Consider the following 17,650-nt stretch of genomic DNA (forward strand, 5'->3'; position numbering starts at 1 on the left):
TTGAAATGTAAAAAGATTCAGCTATTTTTGATGAGGTAAAATAAGTTTTGAGGGGATCTAAAATTCGTTATATAAGGACTTTACATGGATCCAAGATTCACAAGAAGAGCATTGCTGCAACAAGAAATGATATATGATAACAACAACCGAACACCAGTCCAACACTAGAACATGAACATCAAAGATCTAGTTGGACAACCAAAAAGGCCAAAGCCAAACAGGAGAAATCAAACATACATAAACAAAGGGTTTTGCCATGCTCCCTTAACCTAAAACAAGGGTTTTACCAGGCTCCCATAACCTAAAAACATGGGTTTCGACAAGACTCCCATAACCTTGAAGTGGGTTCAACAAGACTCCCATAACCTTAATCTTGAGGAAGTCCAACATGGAGATCACCGTATCAATCAAGATCTTCACCTCAATAGGAGATAACTGAGAAATGGAAGAGAGAGGGACAACAATAGCACAAACCAATTTCACCTATATAGAATAACACCACACAACTTTTCCAGCACAAACCATATTCACCTCCATAGAACATGGCACCACCTCTATAGGAAGAACTAAAGAAAAACTGTGATGTTGAAACTGAAACCCCCACCCATGCAACTACATCCACTCCACCTCAATAGGAAAGACCATGGTAGAGTGGACAGATAGGGCAAAGAAATCTCTCTTAAAACTGCACCACTTCAAATAAGAAGCCATAAAAAACACTTGTGGTGCAACATGGACCTTACTTGTAAGTCATTCCGCAACATAAGGAAACCTAGATGAAGCTTTCAAAGAAAAGACTAGGCAATCCTCCAAGCCCTAACAAGAAAGAGAATAGGGCTCACACAAACCTGCCAAAATATTTCAGCTATTAGTTATATTTTATTTTTCAATTTTGTAAGGAGTTTAATAAAAATATAATAATGATTTAGTCTTAATAGTATTTTACATATGTAAAGAGTTTCATAGAATATTAAAGTATAATAATAGGAATAGATTAAAATATAACTATATGATCATATAATAATAATAATTTATATTAATTATAATATCATAATATAATATTGATTTTATATTAATTGCAATATAATAATATATAATATTTGTTTAAGTAGAATAATGGATAAATCAAACAACCACCTCCATAATGATATCTTTCAACATCTTTTAAATAATTTTTTTGGAAAATAACTATGCTAGTCAAATATCAAACTTTGGTGGGTTTTTATACTAGTATTTCTTCCCTCTGATCTTCATTTCCCTTTTTCCATCATGATATTCATCCTTACAACATAATCTTCCATTAAATCCACATAGAGTAGTCAAAACTTTAATAAAAAGATAGTAAGAGTTCTATCAAACTTTGGACTCTTCATGGTTGTAATGCTAGTCAAAGTTCCAAAGCTTCTTGGTGCCTTAGAATATTTTTTCCCTATAATTTTGGGCTTATTCATCCATTCATATCACCACCTTACTAATCTTGGACCCTTGATACTTATTGTAGTCAAGCTTTTTATTGACAAAGATTTTGGATTCGACCTTTCTGTCATCTCTATCCTTTTTTAATCCAAAAAATTTGGTCTATTGTACTCTAAATATTCTCAAATACAAATTGATGCCAAATTTTGGGTATCCCTTAAACATCATCTTATTTTCATTCTTCCACTATAACTTTAAATTCCAATCACTTTCATTAAGTCATTTTGGTACTAGACCTTTAGCATTTCCAATTTCTAAATACCACTTCCCTCCAAACTCCATCAATTTAATTCTTTGATGTTGATATCAGCTTTCCATCAAAGTTGTGAGCTAATCCATACATGCTAACATCATCATAAAATAATCTATTTCTTTTAGTTACTTGTAGAGTCATATCTACTAATGTCATCTTTTCATGCTTCAAAATTTTTGAAGTCTATAGAGCTAGTAAGTCATAGTGTGCATTTCCATATTACCCTATTACATCCCCACTAAACATTGACTTTTGTTTCACTAGTTTTCCTATCTTTTAGAATCAAAGTCGTGGCCAACCCTTAATCTCAATACTCATTTCTTATCATTTAAAAAAAACATTGTTGACTCCCTCATAAAATCCCTTTAGAGCTAGACTATAGAATTTGTCTTTTCTTGGTACAAGTAATAAAATCATGATATGCCTATCTTAACATTAAGGTGTTTATTCCTTTATTAGGGTTCCCCTTTTGGACTTCATTCATTTAGCTTTCCATTTCTTCACAACTTTCTAATTACCTTTGAAGTTTAATACTCTAACCATAGGTTTATGGCACACCTATTCCCTAAACTTCAAAGTTAAATATTCTCACCCATTTTTATTGGCTTCTCTATTACTCACCAAGTTGGCCTAAAATACCACTTGGTGATCATAAAAATATTCAAACATTATAGAGAGATACTAACAATTGATAGCAATGACTTATTCACTACTTGAGGAGGATTAAGTATAGCTTTGGCATACAATTTGAGAATCTTCTTTATTGGTTTTCTAGAAGTGGAGAGTTTTCATTTACTAGCCAAAAAGGCTTTACACTTTACACCTAATTGGAGAACTCAAACAATCACCCATTCTTACCAAAGTTTAAAGGATCGATGTAGAATGATGCAATGGACATATTGAATTTGTTGTCATAGATAAAATATAATAGGAAGAATGTTCTCACACCATCCCAAATAATTTTTAATGTGTATTTTATGTATTTTTATGTATTTAAGTAGCCATTGGTGATAAACTTGTTGATAAATCTTCATGTGTGAAAATATTACAATGGTGGTTGGCATGCTACTTGACCTCGAGATTTAATTTTTTATGCTAGAATATGCATTTCGTGCTAACAACAACATGGTTCATCCCTATGTACTATTATAGTCACATTTTTCATATTGTAACTTTGAATATATATGTAAGAGAATTGTTATTCATCCAAATGGGATAAACTTTTGGCACTATTATGGGAAAAAACCTTTCCATTTGAGTTTGACTATTCTATGACCTTTTAATAGGACTAAAACCTATTATTTTGAGTTCTCAATTTATTTGTACTAACAATAATATAAGCTTGTTTTCAAAAAATTCAATATAGGACACAACTTAAATCTTGTCTTGTGATTTGTTACAATTTGTCTCTGTAAATATTTTATAATTTTAGAGGATTGAAAGAGGCCATAAATACACAATTGTTGTATTTTAACTAGAGCTATATTAATTTGTATCCAAGGGGTATGATAAAACATTTCATTATATGTGTGTATGCTACATAGAAATGTTTCAAACTATTACATGAAGATTTAAAATAGTATAAGGATTATTAAGTAGAGTGTATTATTAAGGATAATGAGAATTTGAGGTTTTTAGATCTATAAGAAAAACCCAAATAAATAAAGCCCATCTAAAAAAGTAAGGGTTTGTAGTGTTATTAGGGTGTACACCTTAGGTAAAATCTACATTGTGGAAGAAGGCACCAATTTTTTTATATAAAATTCAATAGTATAAATTCAAATCATCATTCAAAATTGAAATCCTCTTTATCAAGCATCAAGGTTATATAATGACAAAAATATTTTTGTTTCTTAGAATAACCCTTGAAGATTTAGGAGATGATTTACAAGTCCAACATCTAGGAGATAGTCAAAATTATCCAAGCTATAATACATAAAAAAGAAATTACTATTTTCAACAAGGGAGCACTTCTAAAAATGCAACACAAAAATCCCATATAATCCTCATGGTATCTTCAACTTTAAACAAAAAACGTGATGGACCCACAATTCCATATAACCTTTAGGGTATAAAGATTTAGTATCTTCATATTTGAATGTCAACCATTGATCTTAACTTAAAATTAGCAAATCTATAGCTATCATGATTCTTTTTTTTTTTTAAAATTCTAAAGGCTCTTGTTATCATTAAAAAAGAACCTATACACTTTTTTAGCTAGACTCATAATGGATAAATAATATTTTGACCTATATCATGATGTTTCTTATGAAAGATTAATGAGAAATGATTATTTGATTAGGGAAACAATATTGTAGTGATTTTTAGATGTCTACAATAACCTTTCATATTAGATTATGACAAGAAAATAGCTTGCTATGATTAAGGATACCAATAATATAGTATTATTAATGGATCAATGATAGTATATACATCCCTATAATGATAGACATATGCATTATCATTGATCCATTGATCATTGTACATTATTGGGATATTTAATCATAGAAATCTATTTCACCATCTTTCATTCTATAGGTGATCTTAGTTTATATGAGCTCATTTTTCAGCTCCTATATGATTTGAGAGCTTGAGTGACTCCTAGCATATATAGTTTCTCTACTATAGAGAGATTCATTCACTTCATGACTTTGTAGGTTTTAAATACATAATATTCTATTGAGAGTCAATTGTTGGAATCTGGAAAAAATATTTAACATTGAATAAATTATGATATCATGAGAATTGAAATTTAATTCACCTATGTATATGTTTTAAAATTACATTCAATTAAGTATCAAAAAATTATTCAAAAATCTAAAACACATTTATAACCTAAGAAGTCACTTCAATTATGAAAACAATTAATGTGATTTGTGGCTACAATGGAGGAGGCATTCTTTAATGAATGGTGATTTGATTTTTTGGAGTTTGTTTGAAGTTTTCATTCACATGGTTTGTGTTAGTTTATAGAAAAATTATGATAACTATTCTTTAGAAGAATAATACCTCCAACCTTGTGTTTTATTGGTAATACTAGCGTAGTAGTAATTTCTCATATAACTAAAATGTTTTTGAGATTTTAGAATACCTACTTTCACTACCTAGAACTGATAATATTGAATATTGTCCATCAAATTCATACATTCTACTTACATATTATTTCTACAATTTTTTTTTTATAAAATAATTCTAGATTTACTTGATGTATATTTTTTATTTTCATAAGCTATAAAATCATTAATTAAATGATGAAAACTTGACTAACTCTGAAAGCATTCAATTTAGAATATAGTTAATTAATCTGATCTACTATATTGGTAATATTTGTCTTCTCAATAAACTAATTAGAGTTGAAAAAATATAATGGTATAAATGAGACACAAAAACTAATTTTAAACAACCATCCTAACTAGTGTAATATTAAAAAAGCAATAGTTCCTATCAACTTCAATGTCTATGTAGTAAATAAAGGATTATTTTAGAAACTATAGAGATAGAATTGTAAATATTTGTCTAGCAAGATAAGATGGATCTTAAAACAAGACAACTCTTTTCAATATAATAAAATTTTAAAAACTAATAATAATTTTTTTTAATACATGAAATAACTTATAAATTAATAATAAAAAAGAGTTATTTAAAATATTTTAAAATATATTTGATAGATTATGGACATACCCATTAAATTATTAAAAATATATTATTTATTGTTGTGGTGAAATGACATCCTATTTGTTGGATGACATTTATGAATTCATCTATCTACTATGGAGTCATTGTCTAGAGAAAGACAAAAATAAGTCATTTTGTGTAGCATGTGTCTATGAAGAAGCTTTTAAGATTAATGCAAAAACTTCAACTTCAAAGTCACAATACCTTAACAACTCATTTTATTTGGTTAATAATATTCTCTCTCATTAGTCATTATCGTTACCTACTCATTCACGACATTATTTATAATCAATTTATTCAAGTTTCAAGATATAAATTAAGATTACATGTGAATCAAGATTATAGATAGTTTCCATGCATTTTTTTAATGACTTTTTCTATTGTTTATTAAAGGTTTGTTGTTGTTGTTGTTGTTTTGTCTAGAATGAAGGTTTATTTGTTTTCTAAGTAGAATGACATTTTTAAATATTTAACTAGAATATATACTAGTTAAACTATTTGCTAGTTTTTTTATTGTCAAAAGTGGTCTCCAATGTGCGTTTTGGCACCTCTGTGATTAAAAATATGCAATTCAAATCAATTTCATTTAAAAAAGAACAATAGAAATTATTTTGTAAATATTATAATAGAAAATCAAGTATATTCATGGTATTATACTAGATTGATCAATTAACTAAAAAAATAATTAAAACAAAGAACATCTCACAGATTGTACATTTCTAGAAATAATCAAAAGTGTGTAGTAAATAATTATTAAAATTGAATTGTTTATTATTATGATAAGTCAATTGGACCGGTATTGTCGTTTCTAACCCGGAAGTACCCATCTAAAATAAACCAACTCCAACAAAGAAGTACTCGGGTTTGAGCTTACTTGTTACATGTTATGGTATATGTGGCTATTGGGATTGTTCTTTTTTTAATCTTTGAGGTTAATTTTTACACATTATGAAATGTATATAACAAGTGGTAGAATGATATAAATTAGGTCTTGTACACCTTACATAATGTTTATAATGTTTAATTTATTATTATGTGTGTGGTGTAGCTCGGGAGACCTAGAAGTACATGTATCACTACAAATTAACATTATTGAGGCCACTTTGTGTGTTGTCTGTAACATTGTGAAATATATTTAATGTGGCATCTCATATTGGAAAAATATTTTTTTTTTTTAGTTTAATATTAAAAAATATTAATAAAATGAAAACTTGGTACCCAATATTAAATGTGGGGTCAATGGTTTTGTAATCACATGGTTTTAGTCACATAGTTTTATGTAATACCATTTGGTGGTTTTGTGTGAACTTGTTTCTTTGAAAGAAAACACAAGGGTAGTTGTCTAAGGTTGGCTAGTTGGGATTTTGAGTCTTCTTTTGAATATTTCTTATGTGAAGCATGGCATGGGATGTGTGGATTCATGTTGTAGGATGCATTAGAGAGGCTTGATATTTTAGAGGTGTATATGGAGGCTTTGAATGTGTATTTCAATATTTATTTCTAAATAATACTTTTACAGGCTATATTTTTTCCTCTTGAGGGTTTTCCTAGGGTATATCTTTTTGTATATCTTGTTTGTATAGATTTGTCTTTGGAAATTGTCAATATGTGATTGTAAGTTTCCTTTCAAATAAGCAAATTCAAATTGATTTCATTTCATAAAAGAAAAGAAATGAAATATTTTTTTCATTTACAATAGAAAATAATATGTAAATACTGTAATAGAGAAATCAATATATTTATGATATTATAATAGATTAAATACCTCAATAAATAATTGAACATCAAATTTTTATTATTGTGGTGAATTGACATCTTATTTGTTGGACATACATTTATGAATTCATTTATTCTACTATGGATTCCTTGTCCATAGAACAACAAAAATAAGCCAATCCGTGTAGCAGTGTGTCTATGAAGAAGCTTCTAAGATTAATTCAAAACTTCATTTTCAAACTGATAAGATCTTAATAATATCGTTTTCTATTTCGATTTCATTTGATCAATAATATCATCTCTCATTAGTCATTGTTGTTACCTACTCATTCACAACATTATTTCTAAATAATTAATTCACTCCAAAATATAAATTACGATTACATGTATATGGAGATTATGAATAGCTTCCGTGTTTTTTTTTTTTTGACCTTTTCTAATATTATTTACATTTTTTTTGTAGGATGTTTCTTAGTTTTCTAAATAGACCGAGGTTTTTTAAATACTTAACAAAATACATATATTAGTTTAACTATTTGCTAACTTTTTTATTGTCAAAATGATCCCAATTGTCTTTTCAGTCCCTTTATAATTAAAAATATACTATTCAGATTGAATTTAAAAGAATAATAAAAACTAATTTGCAAATACTATAATAGAGAAATCAGCATATTCATGGTATTATCTTGGATCAAATAACTAAACAAATAATAAAAACAAAAAACTTGCAGATTGTACACTTCTAAAAAAAACTATCGAAAGTATCCAATTAGTAGTATATAATCATTAAAATTGAATGAGTTATTATTGTGACAGGTCACTTTGACCGGCATTGCCGTTTCCGAACTCTGGAGTCCCCGTCCAACTCCAACGGAGGAGTGCCCACGTTTAGATAAAAACTTCAATTTCAAAGTGGCGTACCCCTTAAGAATACGCTTTTGTTTTTTCTTCCGCCCAAATAATATTTTTTTGCCGTTGATAACAACTTCCTTTCGTTCTCTTACGGGGATTTCGAAGTTTATTTTAGAATTTTAGAATAAATACACATGACTAATCTTTTCATTATAATTTTTTTTTTCTTTAAGTGGAGGGCAACGCCTATCCATTATGGTAGACGCATTTAACTCATCGTCCATAACAAAACCATTCTAATAACTTGTATCGACATAAATGCAAATTGTTGTTCATTTAATGTAAATTTCATTGCTTCGATTTTCACATATTATATATATTATATAATAATAATCATATAATAATATATATGATAATAATTATATTATAATAATTATAATATATTCATATATATTATTAATATTAGTTATATAATATGATTATTAATATAATATATCTTATATATTATTATAGAATCTTGTTAAGAAACTTCATGGTATCTTAGCAAAGATTTCCTTTTGGGACTTGATTCAAACTTCACTTTCATATCGTAAGTTGATGAGAGAAACCTTTCATAAAATGGTTCTGCTAAAACAAATGATATATATAATATAATAATATAATCATATAGTAATACTATTAATTATATTAATATAATTAATATTAATACCTCTAATTATATTTATATATTATAATATATAATATTATTATATATATTAATCATATATGATAAATATTATTATTTTTATTAAATATCATGAACGCAGAGTACAAAGGCAGCTTACTTACTGTAGTATTCCAGTCAGATTACATCATATATCAAGATTAAATTCTGATGGAAGCTTACAAAATGCCAAAAAATCAGAGTTCAAACGGATACTATAAAGCATTAGAAGTCCAGTATGTTGATCAAGTAGACAATAGCAGTCAACTAAACACAATATCTCCATCTTGTTGGCTGGCATCTCCTATGTTGTCCATCCAAGCTATCCATCCCTGCGCTCCCTCACAACGTCTCAGCAGTTTGCCCCACAAAACAGGCTCAACATAGGGGTGGATAACAGCCTCCGCAACTGGGATGTCTTGGATCTGAGCCTGCTGGCTTCCATGTCTATTCAATTCTCTCATAAAATCCTCAAGACCAATCTCAAATAACCTTGACCATGTGAATCCGTGTGATATCTCGGAGGTAAACGTCATGGCTACCCCATCTTGGAGCCACCTCTCAAATTCTTACGCTTGATCCTCACGGCTATCGTAACCTACAAATTAAGATCCTGAAAAATGAGTCTCTTGAGAGACCCAGTAAGGTTCCTATTACTGCCATTAAACAAGTTATCATTCCTATATTTACAAATATGCCAAAGTACTTCAACAGATAGGAGAGAGCAAAAAAAAAAAAAAGTTAGCATCGTTCTTGAGACTCTAGATATGAGCAGTAGTAATCTCTAGGACATTGATATTATAGCCTATGATCACCCCAAATATTTTCTACACTTCTTTTGCAAAGAGACAATCAAATAAGATGTGATGGACAGACTTGAGGACCCTGTAGCAAGAATAGACATTAATATCCCCATTCGGGGTATGAATAGGAAGCTTATGAAGCAACAAAAGCCAACAAAAATATCTCTTTTTAGGTTCAATTGGTCTATACCAAATAGCATCAAATATTTTATGCCACCAAACAACATCAAAGTTGACACCCTAGCAGGAGTTAGCATGAGAACAAATATCCAAATTATCAACAAGAAAGGAGTAGATAACTTTAGCTTTAGTATTAGGGAGAAAAGAACCATCAGGCCACTTGAAGGAGAAGCATCTATTAAGGTCAAGAAAACAAGGTCTGGGAAGACAGAGAGGTGAAGAGGTTTCTCTAAGCATGGTGTAAGTCTTCTTGTGGGAGGGGGGAATGTAAATTTTGGAAACAAGATCATTCCAATTAAGGAGATGCCCATTCTCAATGATGCCAGATATCCAAACAATCCCTTTATTGGCCCAACTTTTAGCAGAACAACCTTAGACCAAGGTCAGTGGTTTACCATTATATATTAGATTCCACCATATAGAGAGCTCACCACATATATTCCCATCCTCCCACACAAGGCCATTATGAGAGATAAGCCTCTAACCACCTCCTAAGCTTTCCAAATTAATTTGAAGATTAGTGATCCTGATGGCCTATCTTGGAAATCACCACCAATAATATCACAGAGGTTCAAACCTCTCCACTTAGGGCTCTACTTAGGAGCAACTCTACTAATATTGTGTCTAATCAAAACTTTCCAAGGCTCCTCCCCCATAAGAGCTCTAAAAATCCATTTGGCAGCAAGTGCTATACCTTGCCACCTCAAATCTTTAGACCAAGGCCTCCTCTATTCTTATTCATAGTGCACCATTTCCATTTTACTGCACGTCTTTTCTTGTCCCCTTCCCATCCAACAAGATCATCTTTTGAATGTCGCAAAATTGATAGTTGCTAAAGAGCCATGACGAATTGTAGTAGATATTATATAAAGAAAAACAATTTGGCAGACTTGGGCCCTTTTGGCAATAGACGCATAATGTTTGTTCCATTTCCTCGATTTCTTATCAATTTTACATCTTACCCATTCCCACATGGCTTTCAAGTTGGGTTGAACAACAAACGGTATTCCTAGATTTGACTAGATGGTTGGGCCCTCACCGACTGAGGGAGAACTTACTGAACCAATTTGGGGGCTGTGTTTCTCATCCCAAAAGAGTAGATTTCGCCAATGAACTCTTTCTTCTAGATGCCTCACAAAATAGATCAATTTTGTTCATTAGGGTGACTATATTCTCTTCCTTTAGTTTGGTTAAGATTGCAGTGTCATCTACAAACTGAATGTTGGAAGGAGCATCTCCATTTGGCAACTTGACTCCTTCCACCCTCAAAGAGGTAGATAAGTCCCATAAAAGATAGAACAAGGCATCAACAACAATAAAAAACAACCTTGGAGAAAGATGGTAGCCTTGTCTTATTGACCTGGAAAGGCCTAATCTATCAAACTTAACACCATTAATTTCAACACAAGCCTTAGCATCTTTCATCATAATGTTAGCCAACTTACAGAAGTTCTCTAGAAACCCTAGGCATCTCAGCTTCATGTTAATAAAGTTTCATTCTATCCTATCATAATACTAGAATGCTAGAGCAAGAATTTGTAAGCTGGCTACATGATACATTATCCTTTCTAATATCCTTTATAGAAGAGGTTATAATGGTTTTCTCCTTCATTATCTCAATAAAAATGAGATCTAGATTTCTCTCAAGAAGACACATTTAGGTGCTTGTGGGGGACACTTCATTTGTAAATCTTTGGATCAAAGGTTGCTTTGAATGGGATACTATTGGGGGACACTTGAATGTTGAGCCTGTTCATAAGGATGATTATAGGAGGAACACTTACTCTATTCATAGTTGCCTCATTGCAAACTACTATTAGCTGTCATTCAACACCATCTTAATCATTTAGGATTGCCTTGTTTGCAAAATGACATCCTTATCTCTATCATTTACCACTTGCAATCCAATTCCTATCTTTCCGTGCACTGCAAGTTTATAAAGTTTATAAACCATCATTTTGTAATTATACAATAGAGGCTATTGTAATCATTTGAATATCATTATTAGATAATTGACATCTACAGAATAGATGACATTCAATTCTGTAACTAAGAAAGATCTTTGTAGAACTTTGCATGTGTTTGCATTTGTAATCTACATTTAGATTAATAATATTGTTGTTGCAACAATCTATTACATTGTATGTTTTGTTTTTATTCTCTATTTTTATTTGCTTGCATTGTTTTATCTCCTTTCGATCCAAGAATAAATTCTTCAAAAGTACCATCTTTTCTTTTTCCTTTTGATTTTCAAAATTTTACAAGGTTATGTTGGAGTACAATGAACACTTTGGAGGGGGGGGGGGGTGGTGAATCAGTTTTCATACACAATTTCTCACTTTTAAATGCTTTTTCAAATTTGACTTATTTGAGCAATATGAAGCAAATAAAATAGAAGGCTGAATAATAAAAAACATACACAAGAATATTACACAATGATACGTCCTTAGTGGAAACCCTCTTGGGGAATAAACCACTCGAAATTGCCTCACTGGCTTATCTGAAACATTCTCTTTTACAATGCCTCACTGGCTTTTTTGTATGTTCCACTGACAATGCTATCTCACTGATAGACTTTTCAATGCCTCACTGGCTTTTTAATATTTTCACAATCTTTGTTTCATTCACAGAGTATCATCTCTATTCCATTCAAACACATTCCTTGATCTTGCATCACCTAAGATTCAGAGAAATAAGTCCAAATAAGACATAGTAGTGTGTATATTTTGTATACACAATACTATGAAATATTTCAACAATTACAATTTTTACAAAGCACTAAATGTGCTATCAAATAGAGCTTTCAAAATATAGAAATATGAATCAATGTTCCTTTTACAATCTGAGAATGATATTTATTTTTTGTTCAACACACTGAAGAATGAATTCAAGGAAGTACATATGGTGTTTTGCATTTTCAAATGAAAACATAACTTCCATTCTTAACTGCTCTCTTTAACAAGTACCAGAATGATAATGATACTGCTGAATGCCTTAACAACATAATTCTTTGTTATTATACATCATGAAATTTGAATATCACTTTATGCTAACCAAAGAATGGTAACACAAGGCTAAACTCGGGTTACAAAGATTGATCCTTAACACAATACCATTTGTATGGGTTAAATTTTTTTGGTTTAATTCATAGACCCACATAATCAAAAGAAAAAAAAAGGATTTGCATAGACATATAGATTTGTATGACCCAATACAAACAAGGGTCAAACAACACTGACTTAGGGTTCGAGGAGCAGAAGAACACAATACACAAAACCCTTACGTGTAAGACATAAATAAAACCTTGACTAGGATTAAAAACTCGGGTACATAAAGAACATGTTAACATAGAGCTAAAGTGGAAAGACCCTTAGAAGAAAACATAATGACTCAATTTCAATTTGGAGCATACAAAACTACCCGACTGTTGTAACTTTAACCTTGACTTATAAAGTAGAGACTCACTAGGGTATACAATCTTTACCATAGAAAGACATTGATAGCAAATCTTCTAACTAAACAAAAAGTAACAACAAAAACAAGTATGGGGCAACACCACTTGAATCATTTTGATTCCCAAAGAATGAAATTGCTATCTTTTTCTTCCAAATCAATCTCTGTAAACTATCAAGATCTTTGATTTGGCAATTCAAAGTTGGTTTCTCTTCACAACCCTAGCACCTCTTTAGAAGCCCTAACTATGTCATGCCCTAAGTTGATAGTAGACAATGAAATGTAAAACAAAATGAGCTCGATAGAACTTAACTTCATGTTATATGCCATTAATAACCGCAACTCATATCCCATTTAATATGCATTGTAATAGGATTTATTTAAAATTGTATCTCAAATACAAATAGTATTCAGAGCCTAGTCACTTAAAGTGACTTGAATATGTAAAATGCCACCACCTCCCTTTTTAATGCCCTGGGCATATTGCATAACACAAGTCCCCTCTTTAATGAATCAATGAATATATATGAAAGAGAAAGCAAATATTGTCCAAAAATGACAATTATATAAATATAATGCAATTTGATATGCAATCAATATATGTGCAAGCCTGTTTCTGAATAAAATCACGTAAGAAACATAATCATATCTGCATTTCATCATAGTATCTCATGCCGAGGAGAATTATCGTCCAAAAATGACAATTATATAAATATAATGCAATTTGATATGCAATCAATATATGTGCAAGCCTGTTTCTGAATAAAATCACATAAGAAACATAATCATATCTGCATTTCATCATAGTATCTCATGCCAAGGAGAATTATCAAACATCTTCGGACATTAATGCCAAAAATGCCTTAGGGCTTCAACAGGTTATTGACCGACAAACTATTACGGCTGGTATGACTGAAAAGAAAGAAGATATCAATAATTTTAATTATAAGTCACATATTTAAAAACAACAATGATGCAGATTTCAAGTCCTCGATACAGAAAACGGATAGATGTCATTGATTCAACACAATCTCTTCTGGCTTCTTTGAAAGCAATCTTCCTCAACAAAACTCCAGTTTTACTCTGAGAAAGCCCTCCTGAATGTCCTGTTCAACATGCTTTGGAAGTAACTGAACCTCCATGCGGACTGAGTTGATACAGCCGGCCTCGTGTTCGCTGGAACGGGATCTGGACCAAATTCTGGACATCCCGTTATATCGAAAGTTTCATGGTTTAGTAGGCCAGGTATACTGTTTATGTGGCGCAGCATTGCGCATTCATGCACTTTCACCATTTTGATTGATGACGGGAGGATTTCTAGTTCAGTTAAATGACAATTTAGCTCAAGCTGGAGAATTTCGAGGTTGGGACAACAATCTTCAGAAATTGACAACCTCGTCACATTGGTTGCATTTATTTGTATCGCCTTGAGTTTATGAAGTGAGGAAGTAGAGCCCGACCCAAAATCCAGCTCTGCAATCGGGCAATCACAAATCTTCAAATTTTGAAGACTTGAAAGTTGCCTGAATCCTTCTGGCAAAGTCCTCACGCCGGAGGACTTTATACATAAGTATTCTAAATGGTTGAGGCGCTCTACAGATTCAGGCAAAGATTCTAGTTTCATGCATCCCATAATTTTCAGACGAGTCAAACTTGTTAACTTGCCAAGAGAGGTAGGTAAGCCTCTCAGGTACGGACTTCCAATCAGCAGCGTTTCCAATTTGCTTAGTTGATCGATGTTATCTGGTACATCCATTAGCATTGTATTTTTCAGGTGGAGCTCTCTCAGGGACTTCTGCTCTGTAATTTGCAAGGGCAACTCCTGCAATTTAGGGCGTCCTGAAAAGTACAATTTTTCCAGCTTTCTCATGTTTATAAGAATGTCTGGCACTGCAGGAAGCTTCGTACATCCTGATAAATCCAGATATTCCAGGCTCACCAGCTGCTTGAAAGAATCTGGCAACTTCCATAGACTCTGGCAACAGCACAAATCGAGATGCCACAGTTTACTTAATTCCCCGAAACGGGCGGGTAGGGTTGACAGCAATTTGCAATGGCGAAGCTCCAGGTGCTCAAGCGATTGAAGATCGCAAAACTCATCTGGCAGTTTTTTAAAGCGAAATTCATCTCCATGATAAGAAATCAGGGCTATCTTTGTCAAATGCTTCAGATCTGATGCTATACTTGGAAATGTGTGGAAAACGTTGCCTTCAGTAGCAGTAATAGTCATCTCTCTCAACTCTTCTGGAAGCTGCACCTAATTTCATTTCAATTTAGTTAATAATAGGAACTTGATTAATTAAAAAGAAAAGTAAAACAGGATATTCTACTTACATGCCCTTTATTTCCCCACAATTCTTGTAATCTCGATGCGCCATAAAGCTCTAAAACCCTTAAATTTGTTAATGAAAGCCAGGGCGGAAGATTTGAATGCTGAAAATCAAACCAACGAAGCCACACCAGATCCCTTGATAGTTCGGCGAAGTCTGAGGTGAAATGATTTCCGGCAACAACAAGAAGTTCTAATAGAATCCTTGATCTAATGCGATTAAATCCTATATTTGAGGAGCCCATAAGATCAATGCATTCTTCAAAAGGTGGAGGGTATGAATCGCAACATCTAGGGAACTCGTCATAAGCAGGACATGAAACAAATTGAGTTGTAGCAGCCATTATTCCCCGGATCAATGTTCTTTGCTGAATGCAATGTAGAAAGGAAGGAAGGAATAACAATAAATTAGAGCAAGCAGTGAGACAAGCAAATAACCTCTACAAATAAAATATCAATCTTACCTGTGTGTATTGCATAATATTTTTAATCTGCATGGGGGACCAAAGACGATGGGGCAAGCACTCGATTGCGATTTCCCTTCCCAAATCGCGAAGATGATTATGCATTCTTATGCGTTTCTGCTTGTCGACCTCAACGAGGCATTTGTTTTCAAGGTTTTCCAGGCTCTGCAGACCACTCCACTCGGCTGCATCCCATACTGCAATCGCCAAATTTTTCTTTTCTCCAACGAAGAAACAAGCTATATCCAAAAATATATTTTTTTCTTCATTGTCTAGTGCATCATAACTAATTCGTAGCCTCTTATTTATCTCTCTGGGCAATAATCTGGAAATCTTCTTTAAATTAGACTTCCAGTACTCATCAGACTTTCCGTAAAGCATTTCTCCAATAACTTTAAGAGACAATGGCAATCCAGTACAGGCATTCACAAACTTTTCAACAAGACCTACGAAGGCATCCGGTGGACCAGGCTCTAAGAAAGCATGCAAACAAAAAAGTTCCTTCGCATGACACGGATCCAGCATCCTCATTTTATAAATAGAAGAGATACCCCACGATCTAAGTACGCCCGAATCCCGTGTAGTAACAATTATCAAACTACCGGGTCCAAGGTTTCTGCCTTTCTCTGGCAAAAGAGCATTCAATTGATCCACATGATCAACGTCATCCAGAACGATGAGCACGCGAAGGAGTCTTAAACGCCCAGCCAAAATAGACTTGCCTTGGCCTGCATCCTTGATTGGTATGTCTCTAAGATGTAGCACGTCGTCCAAGAGCTTCTTCTGTAAATCATGCAACGCAGCCTCTCTTACTTCGGACAGAAAGCTACAGTTATCGAAGCTTGAGAATTTCAGGTTATATAACTTTCTGGCGAGAGTGGTTTTACCGCAGCCACCCATGCCCACAATTCCCACGTGTTGTTCACTTTGATAACCTGGAGCAGATCTTATGACACGATCAAACTCTTGTACAGTATTATCCAGTCCAACGGGATATGTAGCTACGTCGAATGGCACCTTTACATTCTTTATCTCCTTCTGTACGCGATTCACAATGCATTTTAAGAGAATCCCTACATCACTGGCCATTGCGAACACTATCAGCATGACGGTAAGGATTGTAAAACGTAAAATATTAAAAAGAGAAAATAAGTAAGATGAATCTGATCAGGATGGGAAGGAATAGACGATGCATACCCATTACTATTGAATTCATAGCCAGTATGAAAGGAAACCTCGCGGAGTGCCTTTTTCCACTTCCCAAGCGTTTCTAACTCATATCTACCACTCGTTTGATGCTTATCAAGGGCCACGGCATACAATCCCTTATTGCACCGTCTGAGATCAGCAGGCTTGACATCATAGAAAATAGGAATAATAGTGGCCCCAGTTTCTAGCATAAACGACAGCTCTGCCAAACACCAGGGCGACCCCGCATAATCTATGGAAAATATGGCAATATGAATTAGAGCACTACGCATTGCATCTTCTATTGCTTCGGGTATGAAGTCCCCTAAATCAAGTTCTTTCCGGTCCAGAAACGCTTTCACTCCAAGGAGATCAAGGACATGATAGATGGGGCTAGCCACTTTCAATTTGACATCAGGTCCACGATGATTAATGAAAACATCAAAGGGCTGCTGCCTCGATTTTGTTGATGATGAACCGGATGACCTAAAATCATTGAAAGCATTCACAGACCTTCCTGCCATGCAATCGAATGGAAAGGCCAGAAATGGAACTTGT

The 17,650-nt window shown here is 32.7% G+C and overlaps 1 protein-coding gene across 1 annotated transcript; it reads right to left on the reverse strand.

Moving 5' to 3' along the window:
- Positions 1 to 14,189: 14,189 nt before the first annotated feature.
- On the reverse strand, positions 14,190 to 16,993 carry LOC131033716 (disease resistance protein RPV1-like). The gene is made up of 3 exons (XM_059208214.1): positions 15,905 to 16,993; positions 15,446 to 15,808; positions 14,190 to 15,362 (listed from the first exon to the last, which is right to left on the reverse strand). The coding sequence occupies exons 1-3, from the start codon at positions 16,991 to 16,993 to the stop codon at positions 14,190 to 14,192; spliced, it is 2,625 nt and encodes an 874-aa protein (XP_059064197.1).
- Positions 16,994 to 17,650: the final 657 nt, after the last annotated feature.

Source organism: Cryptomeria japonica, chromosome 7 (genome assembly GCF_030272615.1).
Source record: "Cryptomeria japonica chromosome 7, Sugi_1.0, whole genome shotgun sequence".
In the NCBI taxonomy this organism is placed as follows: Eukaryota; Viridiplantae; Streptophyta; class Pinopsida; order Cupressales; family Cupressaceae; genus Cryptomeria; species Cryptomeria japonica.